The 17777-nt window shown below is 46.1% G+C and overlaps 1 protein-coding gene across 1 annotated transcript in view; it reads right to left on the reverse strand.

The window, feature by feature from the left end:
* Positions 1 to 216: 216 nt before the first annotated feature.
* LOC115300630 (very low-density lipoprotein receptor-like) overlaps positions 217 to 17777 on the reverse strand; it is a 30075-nt gene continuing 12514 nt past the window's right edge. The window contains exons 12-22 of the mRNA XM_029950155.1: positions 17353 to 17578; positions 16434 to 16559; positions 14606 to 14830; positions 9123 to 9434; positions 8242 to 8454; positions 6799 to 6993; positions 5783 to 5998; positions 3843 to 3994; positions 1891 to 2020; positions 1469 to 1653; positions 217 to 459 (exon numbers count right to left, since the gene is read on the reverse strand). Of these exons, the coding sequence (XP_029806015.1) occupies positions 217 to 459; positions 1469 to 1653; positions 1891 to 2020; positions 3843 to 3994; positions 5783 to 5998; positions 6799 to 6993; positions 8242 to 8454; positions 9123 to 9434; positions 14606 to 14830; positions 16434 to 16559; positions 17353 to 17578 (2223 nt within the window). The remainder of the gene's footprint in view (positions 460 to 1468; positions 1654 to 1890; positions 2021 to 3842; positions 3995 to 5782; positions 5999 to 6798; positions 6994 to 8241; positions 8455 to 9122; positions 9435 to 14605; positions 14831 to 16433; positions 16560 to 17352; positions 17579 to 17777) is intronic.

The following is a 17777-nucleotide window of genomic DNA, read 5'->3' on the forward strand; positions in this document are numbered from 1 at the left end:
AACTCGGGTGAGGCTGACAGGGGGCTACTGAGGCCAGAGTTGTGGTTCTGTTACAAGGATGTTTATCCGTAGACACCTTCAGGCTCTGACCCTACCGGAACCGTTACACAAAAAAAGGGGGTGTGTGGACCATGCTAATCCTGCTCTGCAGACAGAAAGCAGGCGGGAGCATTTAGGACTTGATAAAGAGGATTTGCATCCACATTCCTGGAAGATTTAGAACCTCGACACTCCTGATCTGGGGCTGAGGAGACATCCGGGCTCCAGGTTACCTGTTGCTTTACATGTGTGGCCATCAGTTTCCAGCGAGTAGCCAGGGCGACAGGTGCAGCTGTAGGAGCCCTCGGTGTTGACACAGGTCTGACTACAAGGCTGGCCGCCTGGCCTCTGGCACTCATCCACATCCATGCAGGCTTGGCTGCCGCTCTCCAGCTCAAAGCCTTGCTCACAAGCACACACCTGAGTGAGTTTCAGAAACAGGAAGATGTCCTGAAGGCGCTGACACATAACATTGATGAAAAGGCCTCACCTTGCTATTAAAAGCACATGACGATACACTCAGTTTCAACAGTTCAAAGCAAAAAAGTTCTTAGAACCAACTTCACTGAAAAATTTTTTAATATTTATTTTTGAGAGAGACAGAGACAGAGAGAGAGAGGGAGAGGAAAGAGAGAATGAGCTGGCGAGGGGCAGAGAGAGAGGGAATCCCAAGCAGGCTCCACATTGTCAGCACAGAGCCCAATGTGGAGCTCGATCTCACAAACTATGAGATCATGACCAGAGCCAAAATCAAGAGTCCAACACTTAACCAACTGAGCCACCTGGATGCCCCAGAACCAACATCATTTTAAAGAGAGTCATTCTCTCTGTGTTATCAACCTGGCTGCACACCTCACACCCTTGCCACCATTGCAGCTCCTGAATTAACAAAGGGGTCCAAGTTCAGTCCAGGACACCCTAGAATCCCAGCAGAATCAGTAGGAGGCCCGGAGACTTAACTGAACCTGCTGTCTGCCTACAGAGACGGTACCATGATCAGACATCAGAATACCATTTTCTTCTACTTGCCCATCAGAGCCAATCAAGTTCATGATGCTCAGCCAACTAATAATGCCAGACCAGAGCACAGGCTGTCCTCAACTTAAGGGCAGGTCACATCCAAATACACATATGGAAGGGACTTCCTCCAAAACTTCTGGCTCAGTCCCACATGTCACCCAGAGCTCACAGCTCGCAGGCAATCGTTTCTGCGGGCTGGGTTCTGAGGTTCCAGGGGACACGACATGGGGAAGGAGCTCAAGAGGACTGAGCAGGAGCCGGGAAGGACTCAGGGGACCTCAGAGGATGGATCGGGGCAGCTCTGCCTTGTGACACTTAGAGCTTCACGAGCAGCCAGGGACGGCTGGGGTGAGTAAGTCGCTCCCTTTTGCTAAACTCCTTTGGCTAAACAGGAGCTGCATGAACTCACGGGCCCACGTGGGGATGGGTGGCAGGCGTGGGAGCACCGCGCGGAGCTGCAGGCCGACCCAGCGCACTGGCCGCCTTCGTCGGAGCCGTCAGGACAGTGCTCCTTCCCGTCACACACCAGGCGGAGGTCAAGGCAGACACGGGAGCCGCACTGGAACTCAGAACTCCGGCACTTCGGGGGGGGGCCTGGAGAGGAGCACTTTCTACTTTCATGGTCTGCCCCCGACCCCCCAAAACCCCTCCCGCAGCGGGGACATGCGACCTAGACGCCTCCATTCTGGGAAGGGGACAGATGTCTGGCCTGCCACGGTTGCCTGCGAGCTGGCTTCTCACGCCCAGAGGAAGCAAGCAGCAGGTGCCCCTGAGGCTGACTGCCTCCCCTCAATGACAGCCCCCCCCCACCGCCCCATCCCCGGCACTTACACCCGGCCTCGTCACTGCCGTCCCCGCAGTCTCTCTGCCCGTCACAGCGCCACGTGTCAGGAACACACCGCTCTCTGCTGCCACAGGACCACTGCCTGGAGCCACAGCGAAGCTCCTGGGGATCACAGTCCTACGGACACAGTGGTTCCGTCAGCGACACTGGCATTTGGAGCCCAGGAAGGGGTTCTTGGAGGGAGAACAGGCCTGGGTTACAAGGCAACCCTCAAGTCCCCTCTGCAGTGAGGCCAGAGAAAGCCCCAAAATTCGGGGAAATGCTTTCAGTAGCCAGACATTAGGCGAGGAGTTCTAGGTGAATTGAACCTGGGTGCGAAGTGGGAAGAAAGGTCTTCATTTAAGAAACATAAGCATGGCAACACCTGGACGGTTCAGTTGGTTAAGTGTCAACTTTGGCTCCAGTCATGATCTCACTGTTTGTGTTTGGGCCCCACATCAGGTTCTGTGCTGACAGTTCAGAGCCTGGAGTCTGGTTAAGATTCTCTCTCTCTCTCTCTCTCTCTGCTTGTGCTCTGTCTCTCCCTCTCTCTCTCTCAAATATAAATATTGAAATTTTTTAAGTAAAAAAAAAAAGAACAGAAGAATGTGCTCTAGGAACTCCTTACAAATCTTTTTCCATTTCAACACCACACTCTAGCAGGTTAAAAGTTATAGCACCAACTTGTACCTAATCTGACTTGAACACTCGGATCTGGGACAGGACGCACTGAAGGAGGGGAGGGGACATCTGTGCACCTGCTATAGCTCTGAACCTTTAGATGTATTCTCAGTCCCTGAGGCACTAGGAGCTATATCTTCCATCCACTTGACAGATGAGGAAACAAAGTTCAGGAGTAAGTACTTTCCTAAGGTCAAACATGCACTGTAGGATTCAAGCCAGACTGCCCCTCACATACAACATGGCAGCTTCCGGGCCCTCTGTGGTGACAGGTGGGCGGAGCTTCAGAGCCCATCTCTGAGTGGGACATTTGAGCCACAACCTTTAAGACCTAACACTTAAGGGCACCTGGGTACCTCAGTCGGTTAAGCCTCCGACTTTGGCTCAGGTCATGATCTTGTGGTTTGTGGGTTCACGTCGGGCTCTGTGCTGACAGCTAGCTCAGAGCCTGGATCCTCCTTCAGATTCTGTGCCTCCCCCTCTCTCTGCCCCTCCCCTGCTCATGCTCTGTCTGTCTCTGTCTCTCAATAATAAATAAAAATATTAAAATTTAAAAAAGACTTAACTCTTGCAAACCTACATTAAAAACCTCTTAAACATTTGTCTTTCCACAAGAGACCTCACTTCGGACACTTCGATGTAGTTACAATGGCTTCCTAGGCAGGAAGGACGAGAGCCTTCTCTGCTCTTGTGCTTTCTCAAGTTTGCTACAGGGAAGCACATGTTCCCGTTTTGAGGAGGAATCTGCTCTTCTAAGTTTTTTTTTTTAATCTTATTTAAGAGAGAGAGACAGAGACAGCATGAGCAGGAAAGGGGCAGAGAGAGAGGGAGACACAGAATCTGAAGCAGGCTTTAGGCTCCGAGCTATCAGCACAGAACCCAATGCAGGGCTTGAACCCATGAACCATGAGATCATGACCTGAGCCGAAGTAGGACACTTTACCAACTGAGCCACCCAGGTGTCCCTAAGGGCTTTTTTTTTTTCTAATATTTATTTTGGGTGGGCAGAGAGAAAGGGAGAGAGAGAGAATCCAAAGCAGGCTCCACCCTGTCATCACAGAGCCCAACATGGGGCTCAAACTCACAAACCATGAGATCATGGGCTGAGCCAAAATTATGAGTCAGGCACTTAACCTACTGGGCCACACAGGTGGTCTGAGGAATCTGTTTTTTCTGAAGAAGGGTGCACTACCTTCTCCTCGCTTCCATCTTTGCAGTCCACGTCATGGTCACATAGCCACTCCGTGGACACACACTCTCCACTCCTCCGGCACCTCACCTTCCCTGACGGGCACCGCGGAGGCCAGGCAACAGGACAGCCATCTTCGTCAGAGTGGTCCAGGCAGTCTTGATTCCCATCACAGCACAGAAAACTAGATATGCACTGGCCGCTCTTGCATCGAAATTCAGCTGTGCTGCACTGGGCACGAACTGGAAAAGAGAACTTAAGGTAAGAACTCAGCCAGATGTGGAGTTTGATGGCAAAAGAAATGGTTTTTGAAGATTCCTCAGTCCTCTACTATCATCTTGGGAACTCAACCCCAGCCCTCAAAGGTGGTTCAAGCAGCGTTAGGTCAGAAAAGGCCTACTAAGCTAGCCCAGAAAAATCCTGTCTTGAATAACAAAGATTAGGGCACAGGGATGGCGACATGTGGAAGGACACTGGGATAGGCTACGGAGTAGGACTCTCCTCCAGGACCTTAATGTCCTCCATGCAAAGAGAGTCTCTCACAACATCCAACATACCCTACATGTTATGTTCTTGGGCTCAGTTCCTACAGATAGAAGTTGCTTGACTTGGTTCAAGAAAAAAGGCCAGGGGTTAGGAAAAAGCATAAGTATGTATTGAAAAGTAAATTATACCTTGGGTTCCTTCTCCTGATTTTCTTCACAAAAGCGCAAGTACAGTCATATATCTCGCTACCCAGTCACCTCTACGTTCAAATCTAATACGGTACCTCAACCAGCTTCTTCTTCTGCCCACTTTAATTCTCCAAAATCTCTCTTCTACCCTATTCCCACAATCAAGGTCTTTGGAACAAGTCATTAGGAAGACTAAAAGACTGTGTATCCCTCAAAAAAAGAGGGAAAAGCAATTAACACCTACAGATGAGGATGGCCCATCATACGAGAAGACCTACAATCAAACTTAAAATCTTCAAGGAGGTAGATCCTAGCTCAAGAAACATGTTGTCAAGTAGACGAGTCTTCCACTAATGGAAATCTTGTCACCAAGAGGGGAGTTCTGCGGCAGTATCACCAATGTCACTCCAACTCAGAACCTTCTGTCCTAGTCTGTTAACTTTGTGGTAAGTACAGTCCGTCTTTGTTATTTCTGGATTATTTGCACATTCACCTACTCACAAAATTTGTAACACCTCCCCAGATCTGTGCTCCCACACTTTTATGGTCATCTGACGATACACATACATGGAGGCACCTGGGTGGCTCAGTCGATTACGTGTCTAAGTCTTGGTTTTGGCTCAGGACATGATCTTGAGATTTCATAGGCTCAAGACCCACATTGGGCTCTGCACTAACAGCACAGAGCCTGCTTGGGATCCTCTCCCTCCCTCTCTCTCTCCCCTCACCCATTCACAAGGTCTCTGTTTCTCTCAGAATAAGTGAATAAACTTAAAAAAAAAAAACGTTACACAGACGCGAAGCAGCAAAACATCTGCATTGCCTAATGCACATTTCCAGTTGCAATCAAACAAGGTAATGCTCCGGTTTCTGGTTTCAGTCCATACACTGGAAACAGGCTGTCTGTTTAGGCATACTGCCCACATTTTTGTACTTTTTGGTGATTTTGCTGTTTAACTAGGCCCCCAAGTGTAGTGCAGAAATGCAGTCTAGCGTGCGTGAGTGCAAGAAGTCTATGATAGACCTTACAGAGAAAATACCTGGGTGAGAGAAGCTTTCTCAGGCATGAGCTCTCATGCTGTTGGCTCTGACTTCAATGTTAATGAGTCAACAAAATACATCAGGTGGTCTCTAAACAGCAATATACCTAAATCAAGCTTACATATGGATTGGTTGACAAAAATATTATCGCGAGAGATTCTCTGAAACGTCACCGTGCATTTTTTCTACAAGCAATGATGCGATACCTGTTTATTCAGTGTTTGTGGCAACTTTCTAGAATATAACTGCCGCGGATAAGGAGAATCAACCGTCAGGCATTTTGAAATGCTCCAAGGGAGTCAACGTGGTACTCACCGCATCCTTCTTCATCTTTCCTGTCAGAACAGTCTGGGTGGCCGTCACACAGCCAGCTCTTAGGAATACAGTGGGTCCCGTTGTCACAACGCAGAGAACAATCCTCAGCGGGCTCCCAGCAGCCCAGCTCGTCGGACCCATCGGAGCACTGCTGAGCCCCACCGCAGTGGTACTTGTCCTCAATGCACCGGTTTCCGTTCAGACACCGGAAGACTCCTAAAATGGAAAGGACCAGAGGCTCTCATCGTATCCTCAGTCATACTGAAACCTTAAAAATAGATTCACTTGGAGCGCCTGGGTGGCTCAGTTGGTTAAGTGTCAGACTCTCGATTTCAGCTCCAGTCACAATCACAGGGCTTATGGGCTCGAGTCTCGCATCAGTCTCTGAGCAGATAGCACAGAGCCTACGTGGGGTTCTCTCTATACTTTTCTCTCTGCCCCTCCCTCGTTCTTGCTCTTTCTCTCTCATAAATAAACAAACATTGTAAAAAATAAGACAATAAAATAAAATTAGATGAACGCCCCCTCGTCCTGGAGTTTGAGGGGTACATGGACTGCATCCTGTTTGAGCTTTAGAGCTCATCTAATCCAGGAGTGAGCTTTCGTAGAGTACTCAGGTCAACTAAATTAGCAAGCTGAACTAAGTTGTTCAAGTGATAAGGGCTCCTGTTGGTTTGGTTACTTTAAACACTTGTTGGGACGATACCAAATCTGTCGCAAGTGGCCCATTTAGGTCACTTTATGGCTCAGCCTTTATAAAGGCAAATCCTGGAACACTTCAGCAAATATGAGGAAGCAAGGAAGTACTAGTTGAATTACACCTGGTAGAACATTTGACTTCGATGTTATAAAACGGATACTGGCAGAATCCGTGTTCCAACAGACTCTGACCTTTATCTATGTCAATTCACCCAAGAAAGCAAGTGTGATGAGAATAAACATGGCACCTCGCACCCTGTGCCCGGAGCTGAATCGCACACCCGGCACAAGGGACTAGACAGGGGACAGTGACAAACCTGGTCTGTTGCAGAAGTGGGAACAGTTCCCTTCATCTGAGCCATCCCGACAGTCCCGTTTGCCATCGCAGACGTACTCCAGAGAGACGCATTCCTCCCCGTTTCGACAGAAGACAGAGGATGGGGGGCAAAGCAGGGGGGGCGCTGGAGGAAGGATGGGGGTGCCGCTGGTGGCGGGCCCTTCAAACTCAGGATCTAGAATGAACAGTTGCTTCAGCAAATCAGTCCCTGAGGTTTCAGCAACAGAGATGGGCCTCTACTGTCCCCCTGCCTCCAAAACCACGTCATGGCTGGGCAGTGCTGCCGTCTGTCACCTCACAGGGAGAAACAGTGAAATGGACTCAAAGCCTAGATCCTTAGATTAGATGTGCTACAATGGCCCATCGTTTCATGGCTTCAGATTTGGGCAAACTGCTTTCTCCTTTGAGACCTACTAACTTTTTTCCCCCTCGGCCTTATGTCAGATGCTAGGAATGAAAAATAAAGTGTCAGCAGATAGGTACTTGTTCTGTCTGGCTCCCTGCTACAGCGTCTCATGGTCTGGGACAGGGACCAGCATAATGTGGACACTCCCTTCGAAATGTCTCAGATTCACTACTATAAGGTACCCATTAGTACTTTCAAGAATTAGCACACCAACCTAACAGATTCGCTTGTAGAATAATCAAAGGTGGATTTTTACCAAAAGGTTAACCTTTTCTTGGCATACTTTATTCCCTAAGAAATAGTTTCCCAGGCCTAATGCTTCTTAGCCCTGAAAATCAGGTTAAACCAACCAATGAATCAAAAAGTAAGGCAGTTCAGACAGACAGAGAGAGAGAGAGAGAGAAGAGATCTCTATGGAATGGGCACATAGAAGACAGAAAAAGTCTGTCTCTCCTTGTTTCTACCCTTCCTTTGGACTTCCGGCCACTTTTGCAGACAGAGCCCCCTGAATCCTGTGAAGGGATTTCTTCTTTTTCTGCTGCAAGATCCAGAATCAGACTTTCAAGCTCCAGGCCAAAGGCATATGCAAAGAGAAAGGTAAGTCAGCCTTAGGCAGGGCGACATGAACAAGTACAGCTTCAACAGCAGGGAAGGATCACTTGTTCTGGAACCCACAGCCCCAGAGCAGGTTTGCACAAGAGGTGCTGCAAGATGTTGTCGCTCGGAGAAAGGGGGTTCCTTGGCAAAACCTGTCTGGGAAAGTGGCTCAGAACAAATTAAATGGATCTCTTTAAGGCCAGACTAAGGGGTTTGTTATGCGTTTGCTCGGTGTCTTGGATCATTTAGCAAATATTGAGAAATGCGTCTTACTTTTCCAGGACCAGGACAGGTGGGGGGGGGGGTAGGCCTGCTGAACTGTGGGTTGAGACAACCACTAAGGCAAAGTCCTCTGAAAACACACTGACAAGAGGTAGGTAAAGTGGATTTCAAAGGATGACCCCACAGAGGAAGACTCGCCTGAAACTCGCTGATTCTCTGCCAGGATGATCACTTTCCTCACGTATGGCTCTTTTGACACAGGGAAGGGCTCTGGCATCCTCCTGTCCCACAGCAGGAGGGCGCCTCGGTGCATGGTCACCAGGTAGGGCTCGTGAGCCGCCATGATGCTGTCACTCCAGGTCTTGTTCAAAGTGTATGTTCTATTTTTCAGGAGGCTCAGACTTTGCAACCCTAAGGAAGAGTCAAGTTGTTACAAGCTGATGGAGAACATGCAACCTGTGACAGCAGGGGAAGTGGGGGGAGGGGCATGGGTACCTCTGGATTGAGGTTCAATGACCCCAACTGAAAATAAGTACAGGTTCTTCCTATCTAGTTCTGTAGGTTTTAGTTTTGTAAAGATAGTCCAAGGATGTGTTCAGAGCTCCAGGAAAGCATGATCCACCACGTGGAAGTGTCAGGTGTGACTCTATTGCTTCTCCTGTAGTCTATAACATCACCGGCTGCTGGAGATGGCTTCCAGGTGAGAAGACCATGAATGTTGGCTGCGCGGTAGAAGCTGTGTGTGGGGTCAGGTATAGCTGAAGCATCTCTGCTTCATTTGCAATGGAAGTCTCATTCTGTTACGTCTCCTCACAGAAACAGAAGCAACCTCTGGGCAAAAAGTCATGAAATATAGGAGCTCTGAAGTTTCCTACCTTTTACATCAAAAATCCAGACTTACCAATGAAACTGAATTTGAGGTAAGGGACGTGGGTCCAAGCTTTACATAGGAGAATCAGAATCTGAGCCTGGGTCTAGCTAGTTCTAAGAATGACTGGAATCCTTAGGCTGAAACAAGATTCTCTTACCACCTCCCACCCCAAGCTTCGTCCAACTGTGCTGCTTTGTGGAGCACCTACCTGACCCTTTGGCAGTCCAGAGGATGCTAGATGAGCCAAGGTCTAAGGTCATATGGGTATCTGCCGTCCAGGTGCCCATCCACACTTCCTGTCTATTTTTGCCATCAAGGGCCATACTTTGCAAGTGTTTCCCACTTTCTACCCAGTAGATCACTCTCTTTGGCCAGTTGAGAAGAAGATGCAGTATAATGCTGCCTGTTCTGTAGAGGGTATGTGTGTCTGGGCCAGTAACGTTGGTCTTCTGAATAGTACTTCTGTCGCAGGGCAGCCAGTACAAGTCCCCAGTGGATATGTCCACGTTTGCTGAGCAGACTGTAAAGAGAAAATGTAACTTCCATTAGAAAGGGCATTCAAATATACTCATGCATGGTCTTAAGTTTCGAGTCAAGGATGGACTCAACTGGACCCAACTGGAGAACAACTGGCATGCAAAGACTGGTCCCTAACATGCCTACACGTCTTGTTCATATAAGGAGTCCCATCATCCCTATCCTGGTTCCAGCATCTTGTCTGTTGCACGAGCTCATGTGACCCTTACCACCAGCTGGTAAGGGAGAAATTCACCGCCTTTTATGAGTCAGATACCTACGTGACAACACTTACATTTGAATACAGGTCTGCAACTTTGGATTCACAGCCCTCTTCATGGGTTAAGTATGAAAAGCCATCAATTACATGTCAAGTGCCTAGGACTGAAATTGCTACAGGAAAGCAGAGACTGAGTGAAGGGAAACCACAACAGTGGTATGACAGGGCATTGGCAGGATGGACGGATAGTGCAGCAACGTACAGCTAGAAGACACAGGCCTGATAGGCACCAAGTCAATAAAAGCCACAAAGTGTTAGCTTTCGACTGTAACAGAGCTGGACACTGACCTACAAAGCACTCCCTATTTCCATCCCGCTCACTATCGGTGCACAGTTGGGTCTAAACTAGGTAGTATCTACTCCAGGGTGCAGCAGAGCTTCGAAGTTAGGAGCAGTATTAGGCTAGCAAGTCAGATTGCCTTGTTTGAAACACCTTCCAAAATAAGGTATCCATTCATTTCTGTGCCTCAGTTTCTGCAAATCCAGTGTTGAGGATTAGAGTTAGTACACAAGCTTAGGAAAGTGTCTGGTATTTTATTTCATTTTTTTTTTAGTATTTCGTTTTGGGAGAGTGCAAGCAGGTGAGGGGCAGAGAGAAGAGGGTAGAGGATCGGAAACGGGCTCTGTGCTGACAGGCTGATAGCAGCAAGCCTGACACGGGGCTCAACCTCACGAACAGTGAGATCATGACCTGAGTTGAACTTGGACGCTCAACTGACTGAACCACCCAGGTGCCCCATTTTGTCCAGTATTGTATAGCGGTGTGCTGGAGCTAGTTTGCACAAGCCTGTAACGGCCAGTCGTTAAGTTCCGGGGGCGGAGGGGTGGGGGGGGCTGCATATCTGTTGTCCAATACAGTCATTATTAAAACTAAATAACATAAGTTTCATTATATTTGAAACACAACTAAAACACTCCTCACTTACTTTCCTGTGTTTCGTTACTGCACACCCGTGTTAAGTGACAGTACATTGGTAGCTTGAAATCTAGCATTGTGGGAGTATTTTCAAGCAGAGAAATTGGCAAACACTACAAATCAGGGACTGGTTCGTTTCAGGTTTTGTTTTCTAGTCCAGGGACTGGCAAACAGCGGCACTTGGGCCAATGCCAGCCTGCGGTCTGTTTTCATAAATTCAGAAGAGCACAGCATAGTCATCCTACGTGTACATGTTGTCTATGGCTCCTTTTCAGATGCAACAGTGGAGTGCCCAACCAGCCTAAGATATTTACTTTCTGGTCTTTTCTAGGAAGAGGTTGAAAACCCCTGGCCTGGACTTAAGTGGTGGAGACCGATGTTAACATTGCAAATTAAACTTACATATGTCATGCCTCCACCCATTACATTTTAAATACCACAAAAAGTGGGAAGATATTTTTTTAGTACTTGAAAACTATTATCCAATTCCACAAATGAGTCCTTTATGTCAATAAACGAATTCCAATTAGTCTTCATTGCTACACTTGTCACTTGTTTACAGAAACAAGTATCAAACAACATTACAGGAGGACTGTATTCACTCACTGATGGCTTCGACTTCTTTGCCAAATCAGATAGCAATCAAGCATTTATTCATAGTTGGATTGTGTTAAATCTTGATTGAATTGCAACCATAAACTGCATTTTTATTCTGAATTCTTGGATCTGTAGCCAATCTGAAAATCACGTGGCCATATGAAATTTACAGTAAAGAATGTTGTGTATTTTGTTATCTGTAAATTATGTTACATCCTTGATATCAGCAGTGTTATAACATATATAATGTACATATGCACATATCGCCCAGCCTCCAGAGAACTGGTTCTTCATGTAATACCCAGTGGTATGCTGGGATATATTTAAAAACTCAAATGGTAACTACCAGGAAGGTTGACAGACTAGGCATGGAACTGGGGCGTGGCACTAGAATGGTGAAGCCAATACGCACAGTTTTTATGTTTTAGTTTTACCCACTTCCTGGGTGTAGACTGGAAGCATATCTTACTACCCCTCACATTTTCTTTTTTTTTTTTAAGTTTATTTACTTATATTTAGAGGGAAAGAGAGTGGGACTGGGTCTAGAGGGGCAGAGAGAGAGAGAGAGAGTGTGTGTGAATCCCAAGCAGGCTCTGCACTGTCAGCAACAGAGCCTGATGTGGGGCTCGAACTCATGAACCATGAGATCACAACCTGAGCCAAAATCAAGAGTCTGACACTTAACCAACTAAGCTACTCAGATGTCCCTAGTCTCACGTTTTCATGTAGAGAAACATGCATAGAATTGTCCCCACATTCCTCAAGTCACTCCAGGAAAGAAGGGATTTAAGGCTGGCCCATTAGCAAGAACAGACTGTCCCCACCCGGTTCAGCTTCGCTCTCCTGCCAGGCTCTGCCCTCTGCATAGAAGATGTGCTCTCTCTGGCATTAGGTTTAACCGGAGCTGTGCAGATTCAAGGTTGAGCCCAGTTGCCAGGACTACAGAAAGTTCGTTGAGCCATTCTACACAGGTTCTTAAAGACACGCACTCTTTCTTAAAACAGAATTTTGGAGCCCTTCCATTTTTTATTAGTGCTTAGTGTTTCCCAGCCTCAATTTTTCAATCGGATAGGGTTAACACATTCAAGAGAAAACTCTGATATTAGTACACTTTGGTGTAAGGATAAGCTGAACTCTGGGTTGTGAAGAGTCCCTGAGGTCTGCAAACGGGCCTCGGTAGGTAGTAAGAGGCCTGACCCCCACCAGGAAGGGCCGGCCTGGCTTTGTCAAACTTCCGGCCCCTGTACAGAACAAACATGCCCGTGTGGCTCCAGATACGTGTGGGGTTTCCCTACGCCAAGCGATTCTACAAACACAAGAAGGTCCTACAGTTTAGGGGTGCTTGAGTGACTTGGTCGAGCGTCCAATTCTTGGTTTCAGCCCAGGTCATGATCTCATGGTTTTGCGGGTTCAGCCCCCACGTCAGGCTGACACGCTATAAGTATGTCAACACTGACAGTGTTGTGGAACCTGCTGGAGATTCTCCCTCTCTCTCCTTCTCTGCCCCTCCCCCTCTCTCAAAATAAAGAAACTTAAAAAACATTATTTAAAAAAAGGAACATCCTACAATTTAATTCAATTCTGACACTATCTACCTGGAGTTGGCATCAGACCCCACAGGGTAAGGGCTCCATCCCAATATGTCCCTGCTTCTGATGCTGACCACAGTGCCGGTTGTCACCCACGCTCTGACCCACTGGCCCTAAATTGGGGTTCCCACAACCCCCTCGAGTTTGATCATTTGCTGCATGGCTCACAGAACCGAGGGAAACACCCTTGTTGGTCCGTGACATACAGGATACAAATGAACAGCCAGATGAAGAGATTCACAGGGCCACCTGCGAAGGGCCCACAAGCAGGAGCTTCTGTTCCCTCAGACATGAGGTCTACCTCCCTCCAAGCCCATGGCCGGAGGCCTCGTCACGTAGGCATGACTGATCACCAACTCCATCTCCAGTCCCTACCCCTTCCAGAGAATGCGGAGTAGGGCTGGGAGCTCTAAGCTTCTAGTCATGGTTTGGTATTTCTGGCTACCAGCCTCCCAGGGTCAGTGATAAGGTTTTTAATTTTTTTTTTCGGCCCTAAGTCGTAGAAATGGACTTTAAATTCAATTTTGCGTTGTTGCCTCATTCAAACCAAAGCTATTCCTATCACCCAGAAAATTCCAAAAGACTTTGGAGCACTGTGTCTGATCTATCACTCAGGAAGTTACAAAGGTCTTAGGAACTCCGTGCCAGTAATCAGGGTAAAAAGCATATATATTTATATTTTTTTCTGTAATTTCAGAGTCACCTACCCCAAAGCCTCAATCTTCCACACTAGAACCCAGCTCAAATGAAATTGCCAGTCTCTTAATACTCCTTGATATGATCATTGCGACACTGAAACCTATTAGCTAAGATTAGCCAGTGGAGCAAAGGTGGCAGTTTTAATTAAATGGGAATAAATTCAAGATCACAAGTTTCCTCAGACAGCCGTCAGCTGTATTGCAAGGTCGCTGCCTGCTTCACTTTTTCCAGAAAGTTCTCTAGGGCAGGTACTGGCGGTCCCTAGGTGCCAGGCACTATGCGTGGCCTCAGGACGCAGTAGAGTCTACTGCTCTGAAGGGCGGCCCAGGAGCGTGTCTCTCAGGATGGCACTGCTGGTAGTAAGGCTTGGCACTTAGAGTACCCAGGACACATTTGGAAATCAAATTACTCACCCTAGAGCTCTAGCCTCAGTTCTCTTTTATAAAGTAGATGTTTGCCTTTAGGCGGAGCATGGAGCACTAAGGTTGGGGTGTAGCACCCAGGAGTGTAGGAGAGAAGAGAAAGTATATATTACCACGGTAAGAAAATATCTTGAAAATATCTTGCTCAGTCTCTCAGAAATCTGTATTGCAAATCACTTCTAAATTAGGGCAAGAAAAAAATTTGCATTGCAAAACTGAAGGATTTGAGGTCTATTTCTATCCTACCCAAACTTAAGGCCAGGAAAATAGAATTTCAAAAAACTTGCCACTGACCCTAGAATTTCCCAAATCATGGTAGCCTCTTAACAGTCTGCACAGCTCTCCTAAGTATAAGGGTAACTCTGATAACTTCATATTTAAATTAGTTTAAAACTATTCTTTGGGGGTGCCTGAGTGGCTCAGTGGGTTAAGTGTCGACTTCTGCTCAGAGCCTGGAGTCTGCTTCAGATTCTGGGTCTCCCTCTGTCTCTCTGCCCCTGCTCACACTTTCTCTCTCTCAAAACTAGAAAACATTAAAAATTAAAAAAAAAATTCTTTGGCACTAAGATGGATTCAGATTAGGAATAGGTAGATTTATTTTTTTTTTTTGGCTCTAGTTAATTTTAGAGCTAGAAAATAAAGAGGAGAAGCCAAAATAGCCACTCAACTTACCTGTATGCTCTGTCCAAATCTCTCGCTTTTCTCCTGAATAGCCAGTTGAGAAGAAGAGATGTCCCTGGGCCTCTGTCCAGTAGATGAGGTTTCTTTTCCAGTCAATATCCAGTAAATAGATGTTCCTGGGGTGCTCTTGAACCAGGGTCCGCTCTAGAGCAGTTCCCATAAAACCAACTTTCAACAAGTAGAGACGTTTGCCAGAAGAAAACACCAGCTTTAACTCTACCAAGGGAAAGTGGAGATTTACTGTTTGGCCATTTGCTAAGTAAACCCAACGCTCCCTTCTGGAGCAATCCCTCCAGCCAAGGTACACCTAGAAAGTGGTCTTATCAAGTTCACTTCTGAAGCACACATACAACCCGGATACCCCAGCTTACTTAGAGAAGAGAACCATTTGGGCAAATGAAGTATTGCTCTGCTTTCCTGAGGCACTAACCCTTTGGAATTTCTGCTGAAAGGCTCATGCTGAAGTATGAGGATTAGGGCTGGGGTGGTGCCCCATTTCATCCAGTAATACCTTTGAGTCCTTGCATTTGGCACTCAAGTCTTAGCAGAAAGAATTTCAAATTCAGTTGCCCATTTAAAAACAGGTTGCTTGGGAATTTAACTGTATATATAATGTTCAACTTTAGCTCTAGTCCTGAGCCTGGCACAACAGTGTGTTACACACACCATGGGTGCATTCAGTGGCTACGCCTGAGAATTGTGTTCTTTAAAGGCAGTTAGAACTGAACATACTTATAGCGTGTATTCTTCTTAAAGCCTCAATGTTCTTTAGAGAAAAGTAATTTGGATACAGGGGTTCAATGGAGCAGGTAGCCTTAGTATTTCAAAGACTAAAACCAACAGGAAGAATTTATGTTAACAATATTGAAGTAGTCTCTCCGCTTACAAACAGAAGTCAGAACACACAATAGTTGTAAGACTATAGAGGATTACTTTCTTGTACAACTTAAATTTGGAGGTGAAACTGAGTGATTTAAGCTATGTTTTACTGCTTTAAAATCAATCTAATTCAAATATATATTGACAGATGAATGGATAAATGAAATGTAATACAGATAAAATGGATTGTTATTCAGCCTTAAAAAGAAATCCTGGGGGTGCCTGGGTGGCTCAGTTGGTTAAGCGTCCTACTTTGGCTCAGGTCATGATCTCATGACTTGCGAGTTTAAGCCCTGTGTTGGGCTCTGTGCTAACAGCTCAGAGCCTGGAGCCTGCTTGGGATTCTGTATCTCCTTCCCTCTCTCTGTCCCTCCCTAACTCATGCTCTGTCTCTGTCTCTTTCAAAAATAAACATTAAAACATTTTTAAATAAAAAGAAATCCAGACACATATTACAACGTGTATGAACCTTTAAGGTAGTATGCTAAGTGAAATAAGTCAGCAGCAAAAGGGAAAATACCGTATAATTCCACTTACTGAGGTTCCTAAAGTAGTCAAATTCATACAGACAGAAAGCAGAATGGGGGTCCAGGGGTGGAGGACAAAGAGAGGATGGGGGAGTTATTGTTTAATGGATATAAAATTTCAGTTTAGCAAGATGAGAACGTTCTGGAGATGGATGGTAGTAAGGGCTGCACAAAAATATGAATGTACCTAATGCTACTGAACTGTACACTTGGAAGTAATTAAAATGGGTAGTTGTAGGTCATGTACTTTTAACACAATTAAAAAACTAATCAAGATCTTTGATAATAAAACGTAACCAAAGTAAGGTTGTCAGTGTAAAAGTGATTGATACCAAAATAGAAGCTACATTATTTCCAGGCCTACCATGGAATGTGCCTCCCTGAGGCAAGCCCATTTCACCCAGCATACTTACCACTACATGTACCATAAGGTAAAAGAAACATTCCTTCTGGACAAACACACTTATAGCCCTTGGGGTGGACGGGGGACAGGAGACATAAGTGGCTACAGGAGCCTGGAGCACATTCTGGGTATCTGCCTATTTTAAAAGAGAAGTAGGTTAGATACAATTTCAGGATTATCCATGTACTAGTTCAAAACTTAAGCCTCAAGGGGAGTTAAATTAGTTTTGCCTTTAGAGGGATCCCAGTAGCCTCCTTTGCTTCTAAGTTAGGCATGCTGACCTTTACACTCCCATGATCCCCCTTCAGATACTGGCAATTAATGTATCCATGTGAAGCTCAAGCCAATAAAGCTTCAACCACCATCATCTTCTCCCTCAAAGTTAAGCCTAATTTGCTTATAGGAAGGACTCCTTTAGAACTAGAGATCTAAGCTCTGTACTTTGGTTAGTCTCTCAGACCCATTAAGAAGCATTATCTGAGTTGAATCTGACATATAATTTCTGATTAACAAAAGCTTTTAACTCCTTTTCTTCCATAAACAGGATATTGAGATTTCTTTAGTTTTCTATCAAGAATATAAAACCTTAAGGTCAACAACAATTAAGGTGTCCATGAGTAAGGTATTACTAGCCCTTCTGTGAACTGCTTATTACCCTGTTTTGTGTATTTCAGAAATTCAAGAATCTGGTTGCTATATTGGACTTGGACAAGCACCAAGTACATGCTTGGAAGGAGTTTCCCAGGTGAGGATTTTGCCCAGTTCCTCTTACTTAGGAGCCCTATGGAAGACTGGAATGATATCCAGAACATTTTCCCTGCCTAAAAAAGTAGCAAGTTCCATCAGCAGGCCAAGGTAGTAATTTAGACCATTTCTGTTTAGTGTACATTCTGATTCATTAGCATTTCAAAAGCAAGCCCTTGACGTACCTTTGGGCTGTTGGGATTTGTGCAGGACAGAGAAAGCAGATATGGAAGCATTCAGCAGCACCATTCTCTCCTTTGGGGTGTGGGGTGAAGTACGAAACAGCCGTATTTTATTTGCCCAGAAGAAAGAGTTCTCAAATACAGCTAGTCCTATTGGATCATCACCTTCCAAGAAGACCTCAGGAAAGGTGTGCCTCCCACTGCCGTCGACATTGACTGTCTCTATGGACTGAAGGGTTAGAGTCATGAGAGCAGGGTACCATTAGCAAGAGATGCCGTGGTCAGTGCACCTCTTTCATGGACACTGATTAACATCTTCACGAGCTATCAACTTGACAGAAATGAAATCATCTTGGGATTCACAGAGGATAATGCCAAACCCAGTGGTGCAACTGCATCTTGCACAAACAGGGTCACAGATAAGTTAC

The sequence above is a fragment of the Suricata suricatta genome, chromosome 1 (assembly GCF_006229205.1).
Source record: "Suricata suricatta isolate VVHF042 chromosome 1, meerkat_22Aug2017_6uvM2_HiC, whole genome shotgun sequence".
NCBI lineage: Eukaryota > Metazoa > Chordata > Mammalia > Carnivora > Herpestidae > Suricata > Suricata suricatta.